At 35.0% G+C, this 19476-nt stretch overlaps 1 protein-coding gene across 1 annotated transcript in view; it reads right to left on the reverse strand.

Annotated features, from left to right (window-relative positions):
* The window catches only part of LOC125652112 (translation initiation factor IF-2, mitochondrial-like), a 27197-nt gene extending 21277 nt beyond the window's left edge, over positions 1–5920 (reverse strand). The window contains exons 1-6 of the mRNA XM_056164853.1: positions 5810–5920; positions 4761–4846; positions 4172–4452; positions 2155–2263; positions 1494–1556; positions 745–856 (exon numbers count right to left, since the gene is read on the reverse strand). Of these exons, the coding sequence (XP_056020828.1) occupies positions 745–856; positions 1494–1556; positions 2155–2263; positions 4172–4441 (554 nt within the window). The 5' untranslated portion in view covers positions 4442–4452; positions 4761–4846; positions 5810–5920. The remainder of the gene's footprint in view (positions 1–744; positions 857–1493; positions 1557–2154; positions 2264–4171; positions 4453–4760; positions 4847–5809) is intronic.
* Positions 5921–19476: the final 13556 nt, after the last annotated feature.

The raw sequence follows: 19476 nt of genomic DNA on the forward strand, positions 1-19476 counted from the left end.
AGTTTAAGTATTTATTTGTTCTTTAATCATGCTTAGATAGGCATACAAAACCAAGTTCAGATGACACTTTACTATCGCAAACTAAAGAGAGCAATGTTATGTCGCTTTACCCAAAACAAAAATTCTAACGAATGAGTAAAACGATGCTTTAGAGTAACTTTACACAAAGAACAAACTCGAGAAATTTAACAGTCTGTATATCTCCGAATTATGTATAAAACTTATTCTCTCATTGTCACGTCAAAACAAATTCTAGATTTCAATCAGTCGGATTATATATAATTTTAATCATCACTACTCAAAACCCCAGTGCAAGGTGTAAACAGACCAATTTTCAATGTTTCAACGATGTAAACACCTAATTACCCCTCCGGCATTCAACAAAATCCAGGTAAGGCCCAAGCGGGAATTATTACACGCTTGTGTAACGGTGGGTATATGCTACCACCACTTCGAGAGTGAAAAACAATGAAATGTGTTTTACGGGACCCAACTTCACTTTGAGAGATCAAGAACTTCGAGAGATCTAAAGTTCGAGAGATCGATAGTAAATTTGCTTTGTTATAAATAGAAAAAAATCAGGACCATGATTTCACTTCGAAAGATCAAGAACTTCGAGGGATCGAAGTTCGAGCCATCGAGAGTCACCTGTAATGAATTAAATGAATATGTGAACAGTCTTCGTTTTAATACCACTAGACAGAGAACTGGACCTAATATCTCAGAGTGTATCTCGGTACATACTGCCTTGGAACATCCTGCTGTAAGACCTGTCTTTGCTTATCAATGCCCTTCACCACAGGATTCCCTCCAAACATCCTGCAGATCTTCATTAACAGCTCCAGATCAACAATTTCTGAAAGTTAAGAAATGTCCCATTGTTTTGTCTGTGAAGATCATAAGACAAGCATCGCTCAACTCACGCATTTAGATAAGGAGCGAAAGAAATTCAAATACAGAAGTGTAAATTCAGAACTGGTAGAATTCGAAGAATTGTATTAAGGCCAATTCAGCTTAATTAGTAGATTATCATCCAGGGTCAGCAAAAAGTATGGGGCGGGTGGGAGGATTTTATTTTTTAATATCTATTTCTGAGAAAAATATTAATGACAAACGAGTTTTTGTCCATGCCAGATGGATATCAATCTATGCTTATTTCACAGACAAATTCCAGGTTAAGCTTTAATTTCAAACACAGAAAGATACCAAACTTCTCCAAGTTATGAAGAATATTAATCCCTTCCTTTCATTTACACCCGTAAGAACGTGAGAAATTTAGAAAACCATATCTATTTTCTTTACGTGGCTTTTCACCTTGCTATGCCAGAATTGTAAAGCAGAAGTGTAAATATCAAAGTCGGACATGAAAATTTTCCGGAAATCGCAAGTTTCGCAAAATTAAAAAAATTGGGACGGGCCGATTTTTGAGGGGCAGATGGGGATGTTAATCTATCAATTAAGTTGAATTGGCCTTACAGCTGCACAACATGTACCTGTCTGTTCATCTTCAATACTTTCATATACTGGAGATCCTAATATTGCATCTAATACAGAATCTGAAAAACATTTAAACAACATGTTTAACTATTATTGTAAAACTTTTCTTTGTCTGAAGTTTTAACAAAAGACATTTGATAACATCCCAACTCTGGTATATCTAGGGGTCCGTGTTTGCTTAACTCTCTATTTGGTATCGCTAATAGGAGTTATTAGATTGATCACTGTTCATTATCTTCACCTTTCATCTTTAAAATTTGATTACTGTACCACAAACTTCCAAACATCCTAATGGTATATCCAATCCAGTGTTTGAAAAGAAGTTTTAGATATCTTATCAAAACTATAATGATCAGTAAACTTAACTGACATTCTAGAATTATTCATTATTACCTGCTTTTCTACTATATGTATAATCAGTAAACTTAACTGACATTCTAGAATTATTCATTATTACCTGTATGTCCTAGGACACCTCTGGTGTTACATCAATAATTATTCACTACAGCTGTTCACAATTTAACAAAATTGAAAACATAAAATTTAAGGAGGAAAGTCTGCATCTAAAAGTAATTCTTTTAATATTTAAATGCTGTTTCTCTAATAGTCATGAATTTTGCGATGAGATAAATGTTAATGATACATGTACCACAGGACCTAAGTCAGTTTTCATATTCCTGGAAAGTTCAGCAAGGGTCATTCCTTTAAAAATTTTCACATTTTTCTTTGTTAAGGACTTTGGTTTTTGGGCTGTTGCACTTCTAAGCTGTAAAATGAAACACATTCTTAAATATATCATTATAATTAAACAATAGTAAAACATATGATATTTCTTTATTTCATGTTATAACCTATCTCCAGGGACATCAAAATTCAGCGGGTTTTTTTCCCCTTATATAACTGGTAACGATAAACGGTACCATTCCCAATACCAAAAACCATTAATTTTTCCCAATTTTGAGACTAAAAATTCCCAATTCACTTGCCGAAAAATAAACCGCTGACATCATAATTTACTTAGGGCTGTTCCAGAAATGATCAAATGGGGGGGTCGGGCGGCAAACGATATTTTTTTGTGTGGGTGGTCGTATTTTTTCATATTTTAATTGGTCCGTGGTTGGACTGTTAAAAAAATATTTATTATGGGTAGTGGGTAGTTTCTATTGTTTTATTTTGTGACACGTGGGTGTTGAATTTTCAGAATATTTTTATTGTCGCTCTTCTCGTGTTGGTTACAAAACGTCGGAGGGAAAATTGAAAACGTGCTTTCGAAATCGGAAATCGGAAGTAACATAGAACTATTCGAGTTATCGCTCTTTGCAGCGCATAACTTCCCATTACGGCACTCTTCAAATTAGAGGCGCGTTTAGTAGGGTCCCTTTGGACGTGATGGTGGCGAACTCTGTTCTGTAGATTATTACAGTTTACAGTGCATCGATTTTGGGAATATTTTGAAACCAATAGGTACTCCGTTTTCTAATAAAAATAGGCAAACCTTAGTTGATTTATACGAGGGTACCGATGCGTTATATTTATCAGTCGGTGTGATGGTGATATAGAGGCCTCCGGGCGTGGGCTCCATTAGAAGACGAACTATTCGTGGAAAAACATATCCATACCCATTTCATGATAATAGCATCGTTTGGACTCCCAATCTTTCCAACATTCCCGCCATAGATGCCTTTGATTGTTGATGTGACATCGTTTCTTCAGAACTACTGTGATACAATGTCGCACAGGCATTACCGCGTCATTGACTAGAATGTTTGTCCCGAAAACCTCGCGAGATTTGTTCCGTTTTCATTTTTAAAAATATTTTTGTGGTGGGTCTGGTTAGTTTTTTTTTTTTTTATTAGATGGGTCATTGTAAAATGAGTTTATTAATTTGATGGGTCATGGGGTAATTTTTTATTTTTTTTTTATGGGTGCTTGGTATATACAAAAGGTGCCTCCCGACCCCCCCATGTATTTATTTCTGGAATAGCCCTTAGTCTGAAACGTTGTAAGAGTTAACTAAAATGTTCACTTCCGGTATTAAATCACAAGTACAGATCATGGCAATGCACGTGTTGTAGAGCTACGACAATTCTAAAACGAGTCTACGACGATTCCTTATGTCTCACAACAGCAAATATTACCATAAAAAAGTTTGTAAAGAGATGAATACTTCTTGTTTTATTCTTCTCTTTTAGTTGAAATCATTTGCCGATACATTGGTAGAAAATTCATCAATTTGTTCGATTTTGACGCTATTTTTCCCAATTGAATGGGTACCAGTACCAGTGCCAATGGGTAGAAAAAACCCGCTGAAATTTGTCATGTTTAATTACATTTTGATTATTCTTTACACACTGGTAATTAGAATCTACATGTATCACACTATAAATGTGAATTCACTATAACACTGTTCATTATAAACATGTTTTACTGTTCTCTATAAATGTGAATTCACTATAACACTGTTCATTATAAACATGTTTTACTGTTCACTATAAATGTGAATTCACTATAACACTGTTCATTATAAACATGTTTTACTGTTCTCACACTATAAATGTGAATTCACTATAACACTGTTCATTATAAACATGTTTTACTGTTCTCTATAGGCTAATTTAATTGTCTACTCTTGTTCTTTAAAAAAAAATTAATAAATGATTAAATGTACACATACACCTTGAAGAATCTTCCTTCGTTTTTGGCTTAAAGCCTTGGAGGGTTTAGCATCATGATGAATAAGCTCAGCTTTGAGATCATCCAGGTCTGCATTTGCAGTGGTTGTATGAAATGTCTGTTTGTAACATGTGAAGAGGGGAATAGAACAGGAGCTTTCTTGGACAGACTGGCTCCACCATCCTGGCAGTCTTTTTGTAATGGAAACATTCTGTAAACAGCTGATCAATCGTTGCTGAGTCACAATGTTTTGAAAGCACACTCTAGACATGATTATTCAATCTGCAATGAATGATATTGTAAGCTCTACAATTATAGCCAATAGGTCTGTGTAAAGGCATGACTAAAGTCCCATAATGTCTTCATTACATGAAAATCTGCTGCCAGGTCCAGTCATCTCATAACAGTGAACAAATGATTAAGTGTTCTATTATATCCAATTTGATGTAATCAATATTTTCAGCAAATGAAACTTCCAACTTTCACATTAATAAACATTCATAACATGTTATATTCTTTTATCAAAGATCATGTTAATAAATGAAATTTTTATTGGAAGGTGAAAATCAAAACTAACATATAATCATCACCTTTAAGTTAATGAAATGAATCCCAAGAATAGTTTCATCTTCACACATGTAGTATCTACAGGAAGTCTGATGTGTTTCTGTCAAAACTGAAAAGAAAATTTTCAATCATTGCATGTTTCAAGTTAGTTTCAAACCTTGGCATATGTCACAATATAAAAGCGGGAACAAGAGTAAGAGGAATCTGAAACTATACTTATAGTGCCCTATACAATTATCAGATAATAGCCTATCCAACAGGACGGTTGTACGTTCGTTTGCCCCAATACGTGTTCACCCTTGACGCCGTTCTCCCTAAATCTTGCTCACCCAAGGTCCGTTCACACTATTTTTATGTTGAATATATAAAACACTGAATTTTTTCACAAATTTTACATTGCATTCGTACACAGTGTAGAAGAAAAATAGGTTCATGGATAATACTTTGATACAGTTTTATGTCCCATCTCCTTATATATAATTTTAGAGATCAAAGGATTGGTTTGTAGTTGGGTATTAAATATTCTTCAAGATAAAACCGGTGCTCATCCCCTGCTCATCTCCGTAATGGGCCTATCAGTGTCTTTACTTTAATTGTTTTCTGAACATAGCACGAATTGTTAAAAAAAAAACAAGGAAGGTATTACCTAATTGACAGTACTAAAATCAGCAACAATTAAAATAATTACGTCTCTATTAAACATTAAAATCCGAAATTTAAAATCTAAACCCATTTTATTCATTGAATAGAAATAAAAATTGGTTTCCGTATTTGCCAAAACATTTAAAAAAAAAAAATAAAATAAAATAAAATTCAATAAGAAATGACAAAAGAACACATACAATAGGGCGAACGTGATATGGGGCGAACGAGGTATAGTATGAGTGTGGTGACAAAATCTTGCGACATGCAGTCGGCATGTTCTATCAATTCAATGACAAGTTGTTGTTGGTTTATTTCGAATTTTCTCCGATAGCTTTTCTTCATTATATCAAATCGAGAATCAATATCTATATGCAAAACATCCCTATACAAATGCGTGTGTATTCAAAACATTATCAATACACTTTACCTCTAAAAATGAACAAACCACACAATAACTCTATAAAATCTATAATTATCTTCGTTCACATTCAATCATTCCGAGCATTCGGCACAATACGGAGGAGAGTATGAAAGAAATACCGATCCCGAGCGCAATTATACTACGTACTATAAAAAAATTCAATGATTTGTTGTGGATATAGAATTTATATCCTGAGTGAGACAGGTTTTTTTTATTATTATTATTTTCACAAGTGCGAAGTTCATGTGAAAACATCTAAAAATCCTGTCTCACAAGTGAAATAAATTCTATATCCAACAACAAAAATGAATACATTTGAACAAAAGACAACTTTAATTCAATTTAATTTGATGAATACTGCGGCAATTAGTCCTAGTTGTTCTTTTCATATTCTGATATCAAATGTGAAAATATTCATTTTCATTCAAAGGATAAATTTCAGAATTTCACTGTTGAAAATATAATAAATAATTTAACTGCATTGGAAGATCATTGAATTGTACGAAATCCTATTTAGGAATAAAGAGAAGGGGGAAAAGAAGTGTCTTTACACTACCATCCCACCCCTTAAGGGGTACTAGCCTGACTGCGATTTTCTTATAGTAAATTTCGTAATGAAACTTAACGTTACTAAAACGAAAAATGAAATAATTTTGAAGGTTTATACAAAGGTATAAGTACATGTAAACTTCAATTATTGTTTTTACAACCTGATTTAGTTTGTACGAACGCCCTTTGAGCTCATTTTCGTTGCTGAAAAAAAAAAATCGCGTTATAACGCGTAACTTTCGCGTTATATATATATATATATATATATATATATATATATATGTATATATATAAAAGCACAAAAACCCAACAACACCCTACTTTCTTAAAGTGTCGGATCTGAGAAGATACAAGGCCAGTAAAGAAATTTATAAAAGCACTGAAAAGGCCACGACACTGTTGGTTATTTAAAACTCAAATTTTCGACGCAACCCGCGTCTTTATCAAGAGACATAAATTACATAAACAAATAACACACAAAAACGACAAGTATCGATAAACTACATTGGTGAGAAGAGTGATACACTATTGTACTGAGTGATAAAAATGGTGGTGGTTACGTTGTAAAGCGTGTTTACTGACTATGGTTTAGAGAGTTTGTACCATGGTCGGGTCGGGATGAAAATAAAATTATTCTTGAAAAATTACAGAAATCAGAAAAATTTAGAGGGAAATCTTACAAAACAATGTGATTATGGAATAAAATGGTGGGAAGATAATGATATGGAGTGATTAAGTATATATATATATATATATATATATATATATATATATATATATTTATCGCATAAATACGTTATATAACGCGAAGTAAATATAGTTATGCAAAACAGGAACCCGTGATTAGTACAATGAACGAAAACTGATGTTTATGCATTTAATATAAGTAACCTTAAAGTAAAGAACTATATTACACACACTAAAACGCCTACATTTTACACACGCATATTTCAGAATTTTTGCCATATTCTATTAAAGTTTCATTGAATGCCAAGTAAAATTCATATTTGTAATTCATCAATACCAGTATTGCTTGGCTAACAACAGCATTTAATACGGGGGTATAAAATTTCGTCCATTAAAATCAAGCCTTAAAATGTTACAGAATTTCAAAGAACTATTGGATTTTAAACCACTATATCTCTGAATTTATATATTATTGAGTAAACAATGCTAAATCTATATTTGCTTTTGATTCATTTAATAGTTCGTTCATTAAAAACCCTAAGAATGTCTCTACGTGACCTAAGTCATTTCCCCCCAATTAATCCACACTTTTCAAAGGTTATATATCCCTGGGCTGTCATCTTTTGGAAAAACACATATAATTATTACAACAACCTTTGTAACTACATATAACTGTTTTATGATTTTGTCATTTGATGTGTTTTTAGTTTGCTTTTAACATATTTTATTGTCTAGAAAGACCTCTCCTATGTGACAATTGATAATACAAAATAGGAACATGTACAACAGGATCAAAGATGATCTTCTTAAAGCATATATCACTTCTGTTATTTGACATATAAAGAACTTATTTTAATTAAAAACTAAAAAACTTTGAAATTATGCGTTATGTCCTTTAAAGGGACTGATTCCCGATTTTACCCAAAATTTTGTTTCTCACTTTTAATGATCAAAATCTACTGTCTAACGTGTTTGAAAGATTTCACATGAAAATTAAGGTGATACATCATCACAGAAGCTCATTTTAGAGAGTTTATTATTTGTTTTTTAAACAAAGATTGCAGTATTCTATTGCTTACAAATTTTTCAAAAGAAATGGATATCGATCTAAGTATTATCATATCTCTCACATTTCAAGCATTTTTGGGGTGAAATGTGTCATCTAAAAGTTAAAATTTGTGACTATGCAAAATTAAGATGCATTATATTACAAAATTAATAGTTCACTTGTGTGTTTGTTTACATAAAAAGACTCGAGTCTTTGTTTACATAACACATATTTAAGGCTAAAATATTGTTTTCATTCTTGCATTCAGAAGGTCATAATTTTGGCTGTCAACATTAAATGAGCTATATTTCTAATGTTTAACATCAAAAATGAAAAATATTTTTATCAAAAATCGTGAACCAGTCCATACAAAATTACAAAGTACAGCTGGACAAGTCTATCGTTATTTTTCTTCATTGTAATGAACAAATTATTTCATGCTACTTTTTTTTTACATTGAGCACATTCAATCTATAAATTTGTGATTAAAAGCAAAATCTACGCCTTTTAACGTAAAAGTTTCGCGTTATATAAGCGTAATTTTCGAATTCGCGTTACAACGAGAACATTTTGCGAAGTTGCGTGTTTATTTGCCATAGTTACGATTAATTCGCGAACGTTTCACATTGATTCTTGAAAGTTTCGCGTTATAACACGAAAGTTACGCGTTCATTCTTGCAAGTTTCATGTTAATTCTTGAAAGTTTCGCGTTCATTCGCGAAAGTTACGCGTTATATAATGCGAAAAATAATTTCAGCTACGAAAATGACCTCAATGGACTTTCGTGTGTTTGCAATTTCATATAAAATTATTTTAACTTATTTTATAAAACGGAAAGTATTCTCATAATTTTTAAGCCTATACGACTGGAAATCATTGTTATCAAAATACAAAGCAAAATGTAGATTTTGAATTCCTGAAAGTCCGGTCCATACCACCGTAATTACATATACTTACTTTTGAAAGAGTTTTTATTTTACTTTTACGTTTAATGCACAGGGCATTTTGTTTATTTATCAAACTTCTTTTCTCTATTAGTCTATACCTTGAATGAACAAGTGATCAATTTCATAAATCCTATAAAGAAAACAAACTTAAGAGAAGGGCAAACACGGACTCCCGGACATACCAGAGGTGCAGAGATGGGAGCAGGTGCCTAGAATCGGAGGAGTAGTAAGCATCCCATGTAATTGACCGCTCACACCCAACGTATGTAAAGAACGGCGTAACAATTGTTAAGAAACACGTTAGACAGCATTTGACCCAGCTTGTTTTTGCAAATCAGATCATTAACTACCATATAATTTGCGAAATATTGATTTTGAATGAGATTTTGAAATCCCCGTAACATCAACTTATTTGTTAGTAGCCTGCCTCGATTTCAAAACTGATCAGACACAGAATATCAGTGGTCACTTTCTATACTGTCCAATATCAAATTATTCCCCCTTCCCCATAACTAAACTTTTTAAGAAGACTGACTGAAAAGGTGAAGATAACAAACAGTGATCATTATCTTAACTCCTATAAGGAATACAAAATAGAGAGCTGGGCAAACACGGACCCCTGGTCATACCAGAGGTGGGATCATGTGCCTTGGAGGGGTAAGCATCCCATGTCGACCGGTCACACCCACATTGAACCCTATATGCAGGGGTTTCAACATGTACAGTCTCGTTTAAAGTCAGCATTTCGCAAATTCTGTGGTCGTTATAACGGTCTAGTTTGCCAATACAACCTACCATTGGGTCAAATGTTGTCTGACGTGTTTCATACCGATTGTTAGGCCGTTCTTGGCATAATGATTTTGACTACGGATAACTCCGTTTACCTGATCAAGATAGGGCTCACGGCGGGTGTGACCGGTCGACATGTGGTGCTTTACTCCTCCTAGGCACCTGATCCCACCTCTGGTGTGTCTAGGTGTCTTTGCATTGCTTATACGAATTATAAGATTGATCACTGTTCGTTACCTTCACCTTTCATGTTTTGATCAGCTAAATGGAGTAAATTAGATCTTATGATAACCGCTTATAAAAGCCGTAATAACGTATTTAACTATCTACGGCTCCTTCATGTACGACGGTTGCTGACAGTCACTGTTCCTGTCGTTTTGAATTAACTAAATGATGGCCGATTAGGTACCGTAACGTAAACTGTAATAGCCGGTTTAGATAAATAATAAAATCTTGTGTCTCTTAATCACTTTTGACTAGGTCTTACACTGTATACAAAGATGGCAGACCAGGAATTGTTTCGCAGAACGAGTGTCCTTAACTGCGGGGAAAAGAACCTGATCGTTTCTTTTTTAATCATGTGATTCCCCCATGTCTTTTTAAATGGTATTTTACGAATTTATGAGTATACATTTGAAGTAAAAAATTTAGGAAGATGGTGTTTGAGGCATGGTACATCATGTTTTATCAAATAGAAAATCGGCAAAATGAATTGTAGCTTCAAGCGACAATTGTGAATTTCAAAAATTATCAAGTAGTACATACATGCTCTAAAATACAATTTATATGGACTTGTGTGGGCCATTAAGACATTTTGCATTGAAAGCATTTCATTCAAAAACATGTTTACACATGAAATTGTATACATGCACCCTGTCTATTTTTTCAGTTGTAAACGTAACCGAAAAGCATACGGAATCCCGGATCATTGAATTCAGACTGTTTATCCCCCCTCCCCCCCCCCCCCCCCACCCCCAAGTGGGAATCAAAATCACAGGTTTACGGTACTGAGGTAAGTTTTTAATATAGGGATGTCAACGAATATTCGAATATTCATCAATACCATCGACGTTTGACTAATTATTTTCTAATACATGTAATCAGTAAAATATTGCACATATTTGTACTGATAACTGATAATTTACCAATTTGATTAGTACATGCATGTGTTCCAATGGGTGAGGGTTTTTAAAATGCCATAATTAAATCATTTTGCCGATTTTCTATTTGAGAAAACATGATGCACCATGCCTCAAACACCATCTTCCTAAAATGTTTACTTCATATGTACTCATAAATTCCTAAAATACCATTTAAAAAGACATGGGGGAATCACATGATTAAAAAAAGAAACGATCAGGTTTGTAGCGGACAGTATAATAGAGAACGTATACTACTTCGCTAGAGAGCTAACTTTTCTAGTGAAGTAGTAGAGTCTCTTTCTTGATCACGCAAGTTAAGCAACGGCAAGCGTGATCAGCACAAAGTCTTGGTTTGGTGACCGCTACACGCTACAAATTGGTAGCAGCGGTGGGATTCTGGTGTTTGATGGGTCTTCTTCAGATATAGTCTCCTCGTGGTTCTGGGACTTCGTGTCCATGTACGGACTTGGTTTCGTCCGGAGACGACGGGTGGTTGTCGTCGGTAACGGCGGATGCCGTTGGTGAAGAAGTGCCAAACATTCAGAGAGAACTCTCGCTAAGCTTCGGGACGAAGCTTCCCTGAGCAAGAGGAAGTGTAGCGTTGTGTATAAGAGGGAACTTATATTGCCTCGCAAGTGAGCTAGCTTTTCTAGTGCTGTGGTAGAGTCTCTCTCTTGATCACGCAAGTTAAGCAGCGAGCGTGATCAGCACTTGGCTGGGTGACCGCTACACATTACAAGGTTCTTTCCCACCGCAGTTAAGGACACTCGTTCTAAAAATGAGTAAATATCCCATTCGATTATTTGATAGCTTTAATAGTCCAAGAATAAATGATCTGTTTATTTCAAATTAAATGCACTTGATGAAACCCCTGTAACATCAACTTATTTGCCAGTAGCATGTCTCGATTTAAAAAAAAAATTATAACACGCAGAACATGCTCTTGTGTATTGAATCAGTTGAGAGATATAAACACCATATACAGGTGATACTGGAATAGCATACATTTCAATGTGTGTGTGTATATATATATATATATATATATATACACACACACACATATATATATATACATGTGTGTGTGTATATATATATATATATATATATATATATATATATATATATATATAACGATATATAAAGATAACGAACAGTGATCAATCTCATAACTCCTACAAGCAATACAAAATAGATAGTTGGGCAAACACGGACCCCTGGACACACCAGAGGTGGGATCAGGTGCCTAGGAGGAGTAAGCATCCCCTGTTGACCGGTCACACCCGCCGTCGGCCCTATATCCTGATCAGGTAAACGGAGTTATCCGTTATATATATATATATATATATATATATATATATATATATATAATCCAAATAGAAAGAGTTGATATCACACAGTCAAAATAATTCAATAAAAAAGCAGGAAAATATACAGTCCAAAATATATTTAAATCACTAGCACTTTTTGGATTTTAACATCCATCCTCAGGTGAATACAAATTAATAATTATTATTAATGATCAAGTAGTACATTCATGCTCTAAAATACAATTTATATGGAATCTGAATTCAATAATCCGGGATTCCGTATGCTTTTCGGTTACGTTTACAACTGAAAAAATATACAGGGTGCATGTGTACAATTTCATGTGTAAACATGTTTTTGAATGAAATGCTTTCAATGCAAAATGTGTTAATTGTATTCACCTGAGGATGGATGTTAAAATCCAGAAAGCGCTAGTGATTTAAATATATTTTGGACTGTATATTTTCCTGCTTTTTTATTGAATTATATATATATATATATATATATATATATATATATATGAAGTTTTCGATGGAGAAGCGCTGAAGTCACCCCGTTTTCATAAACTTGAGTCGCTAGTTTGCCGATAAAGTCTATGTTTAGTAAAACATCTAAATATGAAGTAGATGTAAAAGACTGTAGTGGTTTTCCTTGCAAAAAGCATCCATAATCGCCCAATATGTGTTATATGTAAGACAGACTGGGCGTCTTACAAGGTGACAACTTCGATAACAAATTCGACAACTTCTACCTGACATATACAACATGCATTTTGAAAAGGTGTTTCGTGTATTGACGTTTAATTTACTAAACTCTCTCGCTTTGCCATATCCTATTAGCGTCACTAATTGGAACAAACGGTGAAATGCGGATATCGGTTGCCGCCCGGAAGTATTATGTGCATGCAAAAGTTATCACGAGGTTTGTCAATAAAATAAGAATGTCAGACATGGGTAGGTGTAACTACCCGTGAATTATATACATGTACTATGCCACTTTATCCATGTGTACCCCATGACTTATTGCAAGGGCATACAACAATCTGAGTAATATTGAACAAATGAACACAAGTAAGCCTCTGAGTTAATATATCAAACAAATTAATGTATACAGTAAAGTTTTGTTTGATGTTTCATTCATGTTGTGATTTGATCAGCTTTAGATGTGAGTGGGCGCTTTTGGCATAGCATTGAGGGAATTATTTTATCAACGCCTACCGACAGGACCTCCGTTTTTAAGGTCATATATGAAAGACCAGTGGCCTCCACTTCTATCGGGTGCTTGACGAATCTGACTTTAAGGAATAGTTATGATAATTGCCTACCCCTATGTTAAACGTCTTAGGGTTTGCGTGACGCTGGGATCGAGACCTGAACTCGGGACCTCCCGGTTGCGATAACCACTAAGCCCCCTTGATCGGTACACAGGAAACAATAACAGGACATTAATTTTAATCATAAAGTTTGAATGAGTAATATATAATAACTGTCTGTAACAAATAACGGGAACTTCTTTGACCACAGATCCTATTTCCATCATTATATCCTAGTCCACAACCGCCTACCTGAATATTACATACATGTACCCATTCAATATGAAGGTATTTACATGATGATGAACAGAAAGTTCCCGCCATCTCAATGCTAATCAACCGTATAAAGATAATAGTTTATTGTATCTGACAAGGTACAAAATGAAGATTGCTCTCTGAATATATCAGTTTAGGTTCTGCTTCATAAGTTTTCCTTATAAAAGGAAGCAGCTATTCATTATAGACGCACAAGTTCAGAATAAGAAATTGCTGCGATGCAGCTTATCTGTTCGGTCGCGCTGTGTTCTCTGCTTATAGCAGTAACTTGGACAGCGGGTGGGGACAACCAACACCTTGCTGACAATGAAGAGGTTCTTCTGAAAAAGTTGCTGCTTGCACTGAGAAAAGATATTCAACGAGAGCGAGAGGTAATATTTCGATATCTATATATATATCACTGTGTACAAGCCGATGACCGTAGTTCATGTATATATTGCGGACATCAAACAATGGCGGCTGATCTGATGTTACACTTACGATTTCAAATAATTGTCTATACATGTATATTTGCGTAATTTACGATGATGATTAAGTAACCAGTGGGGTAATTTCAAAGTCAGTCTACCGTTGTAGCATTCAGAACACGTGTTTCATGGATTTGCATATAGTTTAAATTCGATGATTTGTATAACTGTTATCATTACGGGGTTTACAATATAGTTTTAAAAAGCAGATAATACCAGGATGATTATTTCATTCATATGTCAATCGTTTTTGTGTATCAAAAAGCATTTTTTACCAATAGATGCCAATAAATGTGGTTTTTAATATTTTATTGTGCGACGTGCGTCGATCGGCTTCAGTGACGGCATTTGTCTCTAATTTTAAAACAAACCACAGAACGAGGCCCCAATTCTAATTTGTCGTCAAAAAAAAAAAAATTAAAAAATAACAGAGAATTATAACACAAATGAGAGCTCATCAATAAACTTTCCTCTACTTTTACAGGGTTTATTTACATATCCATATATAGATGTAAGTAAAACATATGTAAAACGCCGATCTATTTAAACATTGAGAACAATTTTTAAGCGTAAGAAAACGTACAGTCCAACCTGTATCAAGAGACCGTCCAATGGAGAATGGAAAAAGTCACATGACAGCTGGTCTCTTAATTCAGGTTGCTTAGTTTCTGCAGTAAAGGAATTTAATATACACAAATACTTTGTACAATGGAGAAAATAACTATATGTATTTGGAATTCATTAATAAAAATATCAAATATGGTTTTAACAGTTGTAAATTCATATGTATTAAAATATATGCTATTAAAAAATAATGTATTTTAAAAAATTCCACTGCATATCTTTCACTTCAAATGTTTATTTTCAATTTAATGCTTCTGTTTACTTCTAAATTGAATTTTACATGTACTTAATAAAAAATAGAGAGAAAAAAGATATGATATACGTGTATCATTCAAATCATACATGTATATCGTATGTCCATACTTTCATAGATTTAGAGGCGCTCCTTTTGCGTAGTCCTGTTTTTACGCGCTACCGGTCAAATTGACCCGTGTGGTAGAGAAAGGGTTAATTTAGTAGCATTAGAATTACCTTATTTGTATTTTAGTGCATTTCTTGAATTCTACTTATTCGACACGATCTGACTTTCATATAATATTCATATCAGCTTTACGGCAAATCCCTGATAATTACAGTTTTACGACAGATCTCTGACAATTACAGGTTTACGGCAGATCCCTGACAATCACGGGTTCAAGGTAGATCCCTGACTATTACAGGTTCATGGCAGATCTCTGACAGTTACAGATTCATTGAAGATCTCTGATAATTGCAGCTTTACGACAGATCCCTGACAATTACAGGTTCATGGCAGATCGCTGACAATTACAGCTTTGCGGCAGATCCCTGACAATTACAGGTTTACGGCAGATCCCTGACAATTACAGGTTTACGGCAGATCCCTGACAATTACAACTTTACGGCAGATCCCTGACAATTATAGGTTTACGGTAGATCCCTGACAATCACGGGTTCAAGGCAGATCCCTGACTATTACAGCTTTACGGCAGATCCCTGACAATTGCAGGTTTACGGCAGATCCCTGGCTATTACAGCTTTACGGCAGATCTCTGACAATTACAGTTTTACGGCAGATCCATGACAATTACAGGTTTACGGCAGATCCCTGACAATTACAGGTTTACGGCAGATCCCTGACTATTACAGGTTTCGCGTGCGTGTTTTACATGTTCGTCAGTACACGTTAGAGTGTTATAAGAAATTGACTGCTTTCTGAGTTCTCGAGATTGTAAGAATTTTCAGTACTTTTCAGTCGAGATTATGTAACAACGACGAAACAGCCAGGGCTGTATTATCTACGTATACAGGCGATTGTTACATGCGAGGTCACACGTCATTCACCTTGCCCTGTGATCGCCTCAAGTGTTTTCTTTTAATTTGTTTCTCTTTCTAGCAGAAACCATGATGGATATATTCGGGTTTAATTTTGTGTTTTTGGTCGAGTGGATAAAAATTTATCTTGTCCTTCACGTTGCATACAAAAATGAGCAGTTTCGAATTGAGTGATTCATTTTAATATTGAAGAAAAAAAACTACTGAAGATATATATGATATAGTTATGATAATTTATCAGAGTTGACATTTTTCATTTATCGACATCTCATGAGCATTAAGTATTACATATATAATCCAACAAATAAAGTTGTACAGATGGTTTATTTATCAAAAATTAGCACACAATGCAAAAAAGTACATGTATCTTAAGAGACTTTCATTGGCAGATGTGACCACGACTGCCATCAATTAGAAAACCAGGCATCAATTGTTGTCTAATATGACATCTTCCAAGTCCCAAAAACATTTCAAATACACAGCCATGTCCTATTATATAATTGAACACAACTGATAAACCAAAGACGCCTGGATCCATAACGCAACAACTCCGTTTGAGTCATGGCAGCCGTAACATGTGCGTAATAAAAACACACTGGAGAGATGTTCGTATGGGATGCCTTCCCTGCAATAACAGATAAAACAAGCGAGATAGCAGCGAAAAACGCAATGCAACAGAATGCTTATATCCTCAGGAGTTACCTTCGTAAATTGACGGTGGTTAAAAAACGTTCAAAAGGCTTTAGGGATGGACGGGTGAAATTTTCTGATACGATGGCGTTGAAATATTTAGTTACTTTATGACCTTTTGAGTGGTTAGGAAAATATAAAGAAAGGCCCCAGTAATCTCAGCTAGCTGATATGTATTAAAATTGTTTCTTAAACGATTGAAACCTACTATTGAATATGAAGTATATCATCTTAGAATCATGGTCAAAATATGCAAAAACTCTCGATAAAAAGTCTTAGTATTATACCTCGTACATGTATTATGCAAGATATGTATTCATCATATTGTAATAAACATCCAGTTCAAGATCACTTGCAATTACATTTTTCCAGAACATCCTGATCTCTTACTCTTTTCTAACCTTCTTCCTCAATACCGGAGTGTTATCTACTCTGATGTCCTGGTCTCTTAATTTGCAAACTGGTCACTACACGGACAATACGATTCATTGTCCGACTGATTTACAACATGTGTAATATTAGTTATTCAGGTCAAATCAAGGATGTACGGGATCCCCCCCCCCTCCCAAGTTAGCTGTAAATCTGTAACAGAACATACCAATTCGTGGTTTGTTTGTTTTTTAAATGTACATCACGTATACTGTAGTATCACGAGCGGTTTTACATTTTCAGTGTATAGTTTTCAGAAGCATTTCTGGGACAGGGTAAGACTGGCTCTAACTGGAACACACTCGTCATTTCTGGGACAGGGGAAGACTGGCTCTAACTAGAACACACTCGTCATTTCTGGGACAGGGGAAGACTGGCTCTAACTAGAACACACTCGTCATTTCTGGGACAGGGGAAGACTGGCTCTAACTGGAACACACTCGTCATTTCTGGGACAGGGGAAGACTGGCTCTAACTGGAACACACTCGTCATTTTCTACTGCCCAGTCCCAGTCTGTAAAATCTCATCTGTTTTCTCTAATTTCCTTCTTTACTTGGTAGCAATAGAATGTTCTGAAATTCTGAAATATCACATAATCGACTATCTTAGCATATTTACATGCAATTCTTCATAGGTAACTCCGCCATATAAGAAAGGGACACGATAGCCTTATGATTTTGGCGGAACTCCATTGGCTTCCCATCCATTATCAACCCCAATTCAAGATTTTGACCTATACAGAATATTCCTTCCATGGATCTGCGCCGTCACGAATCGCAGGTCTTTTAAACGAATACAAGCCAAGTCGACCAATACGGTCAGAATCAAAGTCGCGACTTGTGGTGCCAAAGATCAGAACAAAAAGTACGGACGCCAATTCAGCTGGGCTGCAGCAAATCTCTGGAATGACCTTCCAAATAACATCAGGAAGTCAACATCTCTTGAAATTTTCAACAACAAAAACCGTCTTAAAACTCTTTTGTATCAATTAGCTCTTTAGATTCTAACATGTATAAACTGTGACTGTTTTTAATTATAAAACACACACACGCACAAAGAGCCAAAGTTTGAGATATTCATCTGAATTACAGTCTTTTATTTTGATAATTTTACAGACATAAGATCCTATGACATAATGTCATTTAATTGTGCTTTATCGTTACATTCCTCTTCTTACCCTTGTAAAGCGCCTTAGAGTAATTTGCTTTATATAAGGCGCTATATAAATTTTATCATAAATTGTTACTATTATGATCGGAGGGCCTCCGTGGCCGAGTGGTTAAAGCATCGCGTTCAAAAATCACGCGGCCTCTCACCTCTGTCGGCGCGGGTTCGAATCCCGCTCGCGCCGATAAGTGAGAAAGTTTCCCAGTTTACTTTCGGAAGGTCGGTGGTCTCTTCCCAGGTACATTGTATCTGGATTCTCTCTTCCACCAATAAAAACTGTGCGCCACCTGATAACTGAAAAATTGTTGAGAGTGGCGGAAAACATCAATCAAACAATATTATGATCGGTATATTATACATTAAGCATTTTTATCAGATGTACATGTAAATTCCTAAGTACATGGAATATGATGCAGCAATTGGAAAATTTATAAGACTTTTCAATACTCCTTAAATTACTTTCAACCCGACATCTTGATCCTGGTGTACGTTGACTTCTTTAGATACTGTCACACTTGTTTCAATATTTCTTAACTGGAGTGTTCAATAATTAGGTTTCTTTCGAACAGAAACGACAATTCTGTCCAGATCTGGAACATCCTGTGTACTGATCACTCGTGCAGTTCTGTAACTTTTCATAATCTTGCAAGGCCGTGATTACACTGGAACATAGACCCTTTACTCTGGTCATTCGTCCAGCTCTTTTCACGCTTTTAGGTCAACCGAGTTACTCAGGTGATCTTGTACCCTCCTTCGTTGTGCATCGATCGTAAATATTTTTCAGCGTTGAGTGTGGCCGAAAACACCAATCAATCAATCATCTCAGAACAGATGAACCAATTCTAGCTAATTTGGAAAATAGCATCTTGGCACACTGATTTTGACTACGGACAACTCCGTTCACCTTTCATCTATCACTATTCTAAAAGGTCCTAAATACGAGAGAA

The sequence above is a fragment of the Ostrea edulis genome, chromosome 5 (assembly GCF_947568905.1).
Source record: "Ostrea edulis chromosome 5, xbOstEdul1.1, whole genome shotgun sequence".
NCBI lineage: Eukaryota > Metazoa > Mollusca > Bivalvia > Ostreida > Ostreidae > Ostrea > Ostrea edulis.